Below are 9034 nucleotides of genomic sequence, written 5' to 3'. Positions count from 1 at the left end.
TTATCATTCCAATTTATATCACAGTTAATGTAAATTACAGATGCACCTTGCTAACTAAGCCAGTACAAGCCTTAGCTGGTAACTCGGTGTTTTCCTATGCTAACGCTAACTTAGCTCCTTCCCAGCTCCACTCTCTCATTCAAATATGATAACTCAAAATACTTCTGTTAATATACAGTTCCTGATATTATTGGCATAATGAGGAGTGACAAGGATGACACATTTTCAAGGTAACTTCTGAATCATATTGTTTCCTCTCAGCCCAGTAAGTGAATGTTTTATAGTTAGGTAAGGGTCCAGATCCCTGGCGTTTGGGACCAGTGGTGTAAACCACTTCATTTGGATGTGAGCGAACCCATAATGCAGGAAATAATCTCTCACTGCAGAAAGCTATGCACAGCTATGGTAAAGTCAGTTTCAAAGTTTAAGCAAGAAGTCATTGTTTAGGCTGTGATGGACATTTATAACTGACATTTTGATGTGTTTGTTGCTCTTTCTGATTTATTGTTAAGGATATCACTGCATTTTCTGATGTCAGTAATTATTTTGCAGAGTATTATTATGGGAATGATGGTCAAAACTTTGAAAATGAAAAGCAGGTTGTATGAAGTAGGAAGTGTACCGCAAGGGTTTGATTGATGTAGGACATGAAAGGCCAAGGTAAATGTGGGATGAAGCTCATACGGTAAGTGGCCCCCTGTATTCCTTTCATTATTTTCAGACAGATAAAGCCCACAGGTAACCATTTTCTTTCTCCAGAAGTTTCTGAGAAGATTTGGCGTTGATGAATTTTTCGCTCTTTCCTTCTTTGTTGATGACATTGTGTTGGCTTATTGGGAGCGTGAGGTTATATCCACGTCATTAGTCTCTCTGCTTGGATCCGGGCCTGATAAAAACACCGCCCATCACAGTTATATTCACTTCGCTTCTAAAGGTTCCATAAATTGTCTCTTTCTCACTTATGTTCACTCGCACTCCTACCACTGTTCCCATGAGACACGGTGCTCGGCTCATTGGCCACCACACACACGCACACTGAGGGGGGTTCTCTCCCGCCACCACCGCTGGGCTTACCCATCACACACACACACACACACACACACACACACACACACAGACCCTGAATACCAATCGCTGCATGTGCCCCCCAATCACCACCCCCAACCGAGCGCACAGGGTTAGCTGAATATTCTAGGAGCTTTCAATTTTTCAGGCAGGTCTGCGAACCCCCTCCCATCACGCGGCGCCATCACACTCAAGGGAGTTAGAATTTCAACAGTCGTTAGCAGGGTCATCTGCAGTCCCTCAGGGAGGGACTTTAAAGAAAAAGATTTGAATTGCCTTTCTGTCTTTTTATTCTCTTTTCGTCTCGCCGTTTTAGTTCTCTGTATGGGTCCGTCATAATTCCACTTCCTGTCTTCAAGGCCTAGCAATATTCATCCCCTTCAATCTTGTCTGCGCCGCCAAATTCATCAATCAAAGACGAGGTCTTCCAAAGAGCTTTTTATAGCTCCGATGTCATGCTTCTTATGCCACTGTCAAAAGTGGCGACAGAGCTCCAAACCGCTGGTTATGCCACAGTAAGGCGTTTATCCACTTGTATAATGTACTGTAGTGGTCATACAGGATCAAATATGGGATGTGAGGAAAATGTCTTCCAGCTGAAAGAGAAAGAGAAGGAGGGGGTTGTGAGGAAAGAAAGGGGGGAAATGAGAAAACATTTCTTCTTCTAACTCTTTTGCACTAATATGAATTCCCAGTGAAATGTCTGGCGAAGTAGGTCAATGGGATTTAGAAAGTTTGTGCTGTTTTTTTCCCCTCCTCCCTCTCTCCTCATACTCTCTTGTCAATGGAAAATGAGCAATGCGATTAGGAGAGGGGAAGATGATGAGCTACAGAGAGTTAGGGGGAAAAAGCAAGAGAGAGAAAGAAAAAGACAGAAGGCAGGCTGAGTGGTGGTTTGGGCCTCTCACGGGTCCCTCACCAGCTGACTGAGACACCCAGACAAAGAGAGTGAGAGGAAAGGAAAAGGAAGGGAGAGATTTGTATCTACGCTCTAGAGGAAGGGAGTGGCTGATGTCTCTTCATCTTGATATTGAAGCAACAATCTAATTATACAATTTCTCCAGGGAATATGCATATGAGGGTAATCAGTAAATAGAAAAAGGTAATTATTTGCCAGAAGTCATACCCTTTGCACCTGTAAGCACTGCAGCGATACACAAGATTGTGCTTTTCCTATAATACACAATGAAGATAGTTTATCAGCAGCTAAATTATTTAGTTAATTTATAATAAGTAAATGAATTTCCCAGTTATTGAATATTTCATAGTGTCTGTCAAAATATAATGAGTTAAGTTTGGTCAAATACAAATGGGCCTCTCGTGGTAATTTGCCAGAATTTTCCTCAGGGTAAATCTCCGCCAGTGAATGTGATTGAATGTTACAATTAAACGTACTAATTCATTGTCAAAAGCAACTTATCTATACACATGATATATTTGGCGCTTAATTGGAAAGCACATTTAGAAATGGTTTCTTCGGCGACTCTCTACATCACGGCCTAATCAGAATAAATTCTGCCCGCTGTAATGAATTGAAGTTGAATATTCGTAGTTGGGCTATTAAAGAGACTGGAGGAGTGAATTATTTAAATGCTAATTAATGTTTTAAGCTTTCCAACCTGCAATAGGCACATATTATTCCTCACCCCCACCCCCCCATCCCCCCGCAAACGAATAATTCCAACATTCACTAAGTGCAGAGTAACTTCTTGCTCATATTTCATTCAATCAATTCAACTGCAGTGGTGCTTCTTTCACCCATGCGCCAGTGATGGAGGAAGATGGAATCCATCAATACTGGGAGACAGTTGGTGGAATTACTAATCAACTCTAAGCTGGGAATTCAGGTGCCCATGGGAAACATGATTCAAGCCTGCTTTAGTTATGTCTCTGACACAGGTAAGAGAATTTTAAATCGTTGCTTTTTATTTTTCACAATAAAAGATTTGAGTTTTATTAACACATTGCATGATTTTTAATCAATTTTTCCACTATTAAGCCCACCTGACAAGCTGTGTGTTACATCTGTTTAGTAAATGTTTAGTGCTTTGTGGTCTGTCACCATCATTCTGCTGAGATTTAAAGCTCACCAGCAGCTTCTGACAGAGCCACAGATATTAGATGAACTTCATTAACGCTGGAATAGTGTGAAATGTGGTTCAACTTTGTGTTCAAAGCAGCCTGCAAAGGAGTTCTAATGTGAACGGCAGTGGCATTATTCATGTTTTCACAATAGCTTGTTATTCATCATAAGACAAAGGAGAATCTCACTCGGCTTGACATAGATGGAGGAGGGCCACAAGGGTATTACTCACATCTGTTGAAAACAGTATGCACAGCCAACTGGATGTCACGATACACCATGCTTATTAATGCAAACAAAGTCTCCCAACACAGAATATAAATGACATTTTCCTTCACATCAGAGCATAAATATTAATTGTGTTAAATCTGTGATGTATTGTGGTTAGGGAGCTGCTTTAGTTGTTTATTGTTATACCAACAGGATGCATTTTATTAATCAAAGCAGCACATCATGTGACACCATATTGTGAAGTGCAGAACAGTATCTCGAGCTGTTGAATTTAAAGCTGTAGTTTCTTTTAATACCACAAGGTGGCAGTGTAGGCTTACAAACAGGTGCCATCAAACTGCTCATCCCAGTCTGGTTCTCTGTTTATGGATAAGAGCAAAGATCAAGTTGATTTTAAACGGCATTTACCTAAACTTAACCTAAATGATCTACAATATCCCACTTTCTTTTAGACACACCTGCACACACAGTGATGTCAAATATGGCTCTTTAAGCCTTGTAGATCTGCAGTGCATTGTTCAGCACTCCATATAAATAATCCTACCTTAACCACAGCATGCACAACAAATCAACAGAAGGCCTCTGGGAGGCTTTTCGCCTTGTTCGCTCTTTTCTTTCTTTAAGTAGAGAGTTTGCACAGCTGTCCGGGGAACACAAATGGCATTACACTCTCTTCCTGTGGCAGGACATCTGTTGCTTTCAGCTGGCATCCCTTCTGAGTCTACTGGAGTGTGCTTTATGCAGCCTGGCGGCATTATGATAAGTGAGTTTTTGATGGGTTCTTTCCACTGTGATAGGTGAGGTGGTACAGGAGTTTTGTGTCGAATATAAAAAGGATGACCAAATGGACTGTATAATGTATTTTCCCTTGTACTTCAAAGACCAGAAACTACATTATACAAACAAACTTTAAATGGAAACTTCCAGATTACAACACAAGATATTATACTGTTTTCATATGCATAACGGTAGCTGCATATCAAAGACAAAGACTGACTCACAGGCAGATTTACAGAGAAAATAAGACTGCTCTGCACGTAAGTTGAATGCATATACCCAGGCACATAACAATGCTGTTATTAAAAGATGACACCACAATTAAAATTGCTATTAATCACTGACAAATACAGCGCATTCATACACATCCTTCTGCAGCGCTGTGCAGTGGCTGCACTGCAGCAGCTTGGTGTTACAGCTGCCTGGGCCTTCTGAGTGAGGGACTCTCTCCACAAAGCACCTTGTACAGATTGACTGGGAACTGGGCAGGATGGAATACTAATTTGCATCCCATTGAATGAATTTAACACTTTTCAGCCATGCCCTCACGTCCCCTGTAAACTTTTTATTAATGACCCTGAACATTTTCTCATCTGAAAATAACTCCAGAGACAATAGTGATGCTTTAAATTTTAGATCTACAAAAAAAAGGATGCTTAGTCCGTTACTTGAACAGGACTGACTAATCTAATTTGTATGAATGTGTGAGTGAGACAAAAAGAAAATGCAGAAAATTGCTAATTCGAAACATTTTTATTATCTCTTTGTCGTCTCATCTGGGTTGACCACATTTGTATTTTGAGATAATCTTTGCATACTCCCGTCCAGACTGATATATGGTTCGGCTTAGCTTTGCGTCCCCGAAGTCCACATGGAACAATCCAAAACGAACACTAAAGCCATCAGCCCATTCAAAGTTGTCAAGCAGTGACCATGCGAAATATCCACGGACCTTGACCCCATCTTCTCGTATAGCTATACACAAACACAGAGATAAAACATAGAAAAGACTTGTGATTTTGTGAATTTGAAAAGAGTAAAAACAGAAGTCTTTGTACAGTGGATGTACAGCCATCCATGACACATCACAAGATAAGCATAGAGATTTCTGAAGAGTATAAATAATTTGCAACCATTAGAAAGTAAAGTATATGTGATTTATTTCTTTTTCTCCTTTATCTCACCTTAAATGTCTGCTATGCCATCAACAGGGACCATGAATCCTAAACCAAGAGCATGCATGAAAAAATGCGCTGATTGACCAGATGGTGGTGCCAAAACAAACCGTTTGCATGTTATTCACAAATATCTTTGCAAGTTTCCATCCAAATTAAAAAAACTTGAGCCAAGGGTTCTGTCAATTCTAAGATCTTTGTGCAAAGTGCACAGCTGGTGATTTGCTCAGCGATGTGCAAATCTCAACTGAGGTATTATTTAAACGCTCCACATATGTATCCAAATATATAACAGACCATATTTGATCTTCCTGAACTATTTACTTACTACTACTTACTAAAACCTATTTGTTTTAGTCAGGACATTTTTTTCAGGCAGTGATTTATTGGCAGCTGTAGGATTGGCACTAAAGTGTAGATGTTTTACACAAGAATTATTATTAAATCACTGTATTTTGCCCCCAATGGCTCAGACCCTACCACTCTCTGCTAATGGCTATTTTTTTTATTTCCAATGCCTGTTACCTTTAGCCACTTCCAAGATGGTGTCCTTGTAAAACCCTGAGCGCTGGACGTCGTCCATCTGCAGCGGCCCCACCTGAGAGAAGCCATTCTCTGTAATGTAGACTGCTGGGTTGTTGAAAGTGTCCTGGAAAGTCATGGGGCAAATATTATTGTCAAACAAGGCATTTCAGCTGTCAGACATTCCAGGGAGAGACAGATTGGTCTACAGTGTGCCGTTTAGCTGCATTTGAACGGTGCCAAGCTCAAACTAATGGCCTGTGACAAGGCACAACAGCAGGAAATTGCAATTGCAAACACTTTCAGCAAAGTAACTGTTTCATTCAATGTGACAGCACTAATGAAGCATCAATGTGTTTCTGGAGGTGTTAAAAGGAGATTACCGCATACAAAATCAATAGCAAGACACTAAACAAATGTCAGGGTGTTCTACTCGTTTGGTTGAAGGCGATTTGTCTTCTTGTCGGTCAATTCAGTTTGGTGCCAAGAGAAAAAAGAAAAATGGCTTCACATTTCAGCTGATTGAATTCACACTCAAAGTAAAGGATGTGTTTAGGGGTACTTTTGCAGTGATGTGGACTGAGGGGGATGATATAGAAAATGTAGTAGTAGTTTTACCTTTATGTACTTGAGAAGTTTCCTTAAGCCGTGTGGCACCACAGCAAGCCAGGACACACCACAGATAGGCCAGGACGGATCCAAAACTTCTCCTGCATCTTTGTCGCTCTTCATACACAACAAATTTCCACATTCTCCTCCTGGCTTGACATTGCGAGACGTATAGTAGTTCAACGCAAAGAAGTCAGCTGTGCCCAAAACGCTTGGCTCATCCTTTGAGAAAGTGGGCAGTCTTGAGCTGCCATTGTATCCCAACTTTTTACTTTGAGCGTCAATGGCAGATCTCATCATTTCTGGATAATCTCCAGTTACAAACACAGGCCAGGCAAACCAACCAAGTGTAAATGCAAGGTGCCGTTCAGTGGCAGCGATATCCTCAGTGCAACCTGTGTGTAAAGGCTCCAGCCAGTCGCTGTTGATGGCCAGAGACACCGCTCCCTCCTGCCTAGTCCTGTAGAAGGAGTTGTAGCTGTGCCAGGCCATAGCGTGGGCACGCAGCATGTTATGTCCCACAAGATAAGCAGCAATCCCCAGTTCTTTTAACCCCGGGGCATGGATGCCGTCTTCATGGCCCAGTTTGGCGCACACATAGGGCTCGTTGATTGTGATCCAAAGTTTGACACGGTCACCAAATGTTTGGAAGCAAAACTTGGCATAGCTGTCAAATAGCCTCGCTATGTCCGTTGATTTCCAGCCACCCTCATCTTGGAGAGCTTGAGGCAGGTCAAAGTGGTAAAGTGTGACCATAGGTGATACATTGCAGGCCAGCAAATCATCAATCACCTTGTTGTAGTACTGGACACCTGTTGGACACACGTACAGTGCTGTTGTTAATGGGTGATAAGGTAAAACAGCACTACAACATCAAATCAGCTTCCTCCATTCATTGTGTTAGCTTGTATTCAAATAGAATGAGACTAATGGGTATATGGAAATACCTTTTTGATTGACATGTCGTGTCGTCCCGTCAGGCAGAAGGCGGGCCCAGGAGAGAGACAGACGATAGTGCGTCAGTCCAAGCTGCTGGATACACTCCAGGTCCTTCTCCCACATCTCGTAGCTGTTACAGGCCACGTCTCCATTTTGCTCCCCAAACACTCTGCCTTTCTCGTGACTAAACGTGTCCCAGATACTTGGTCCCTTGCCGTCTGCCTGCCAGCCACCTCAGTGTGCACATAAAGGTTGTTTCATTTTATAAAACCATGTAGGATGTTGACATAAAAGACATCACTGTAATGTTTCTATTGGGACTTTTGAGTGTGTCTGTGGATTTCACTGGATTCATTGTGACTCTATCGTTTGCCTATTTCCTGTAAGACATTGTTTTAATTTTCATTTATTATAAACGGCCTGTAGATTTTTGTGTGTCACTCTTATAATAAGAGGGACCTGTGTTTTTTTGGTGAGGATCAAGGTCTGTATGGGTTGTAATTGAATGTCATATGACAGTTATGCATACAACGGTGTACATCATGCCAAGTGTCTTGATGTGTGCCATCCACAGGGAGTGAATACAACATTATGAACACCAGAGTAGTGTAACAAAGGTTCTTGAGCCTATAAAGTTCAGACTTTATTAGAATAAAAAATGCTCGTGTTATCTCCAAAATAACAATAATGCAATGATTATCATACAACAATAACACAAACTAGGGCAGAGTTAATTAGCACAGGCTTTCTTAATAAAGCCTACTGAATGTGATAACAATGATAAGCACTTTAGCCAATAGTTGATTGTAGAACAATTCATTGATTAAGGAATACATTATTAAAAACGTGAGCGCGCACACACAAACACACAGCGCACACAAAGTCCGAGTCTCAAGGAAAACAACACTTTTAAGTTTTTGTTGTATTTCTATCCATTATGTTCAAATCGGTTCAAATGCAGTTAGATATGTGACCAGTTCATCCATAACGTATTCACCCAACATTCATAAATCTCGTGTGGGTTGTGTCACATACCTTCTATTTGATATGCAGCAGTTCCCGCTCCCCACGCAAAGTCTTGTGGAAACATGTTTGTCTGTGTGAGCAACTTTATCCAATGTGTATGTCGCGTAGCAATCTTACATTTAGACTGGTCTTTTTCGCGCATAATCCATGCATGAACACAGCCGGAAGTATTCTGCGACCGACCGACATGTGACGTTTGGGGGGCGTGGCGGTTATTTTACAGCATGACTAACGGGCTAAGGTAAAAATCAAAGCACATTGTCTAATATGCTTTCTCTTTGCTTCATTCCGGTTCTGGAGCACTAAATAAATGTTGTGGCTAAAGAATTAGCCATAACTACTACAATTTCCCTTGACAGTTGTGTTCTGGATTTGGGATTTACAAATCTCCAGAGGAGCACTTGAAAGCAGCACATGGGGCTGCACAACTTTTACTTTTTTGAGAGTTTTTGGTGATTTTTTTGTGTCTGGAATGGGAAGGGTTTCTCATAAATAATTTCAGTAAATGTTCAAGGCCAAAATAGTATTCGAATTGTGTTTAGTGTTAATATTTTATCTTGCTAGCATTATAAATTATATGAAATTAAAATATATAAAATGTAATTGT

The 9034-nt window shown here is 40.9% G+C and overlaps 1 protein-coding gene across 2 annotated transcripts; it reads right to left on the bottom strand.

Moving 5' to 3' along the window:
* Window positions 1-4356: 4356 nt before the first annotated feature.
* Window positions 4357-8569, bottom strand: LOC131989725 (cytosolic beta-glucosidase). Of its 2 annotated transcripts, none has more exons than XM_059355030.1 (5): window positions 8437-8569; window positions 7410-7634; window positions 6472-7274; window positions 5857-5980; window positions 4357-5131 (listed from the first exon to the last, which is right to left on the bottom strand). In XM_059355030.1, exons 1-5 carry the CDS (start codon window positions 8567-8569, stop codon window positions 4929-4931), a joined length of 1488 nt encoding a protein of 495 aa, XP_059211013.1. In that variant the 3' UTR covers window positions 4357-4928. The 2 variants fall into 2 exon arrangements, with proteins under 2 accessions (XP_059211013.1, XP_059211014.1); XM_059355031.1 differs by having other exon boundaries at window positions 7410-7623.
* Between the last annotated feature and the right edge of the window lie 465 nt (window positions 8570-9034).

The sequence above is a fragment of the Centropristis striata genome, chromosome 17 (genome assembly GCF_030273125.1).
Source record: "Centropristis striata isolate RG_2023a ecotype Rhode Island chromosome 17, C.striata_1.0, whole genome shotgun sequence".
Lineage (NCBI taxonomy): Eukaryota > Metazoa > Chordata > Actinopteri > Perciformes > Serranidae > Centropristis > Centropristis striata.
The sequence above is the reverse complement of the archived record's forward strand: the minus strand, read 5'-3'. Positions and strand labels throughout refer to the sequence as shown.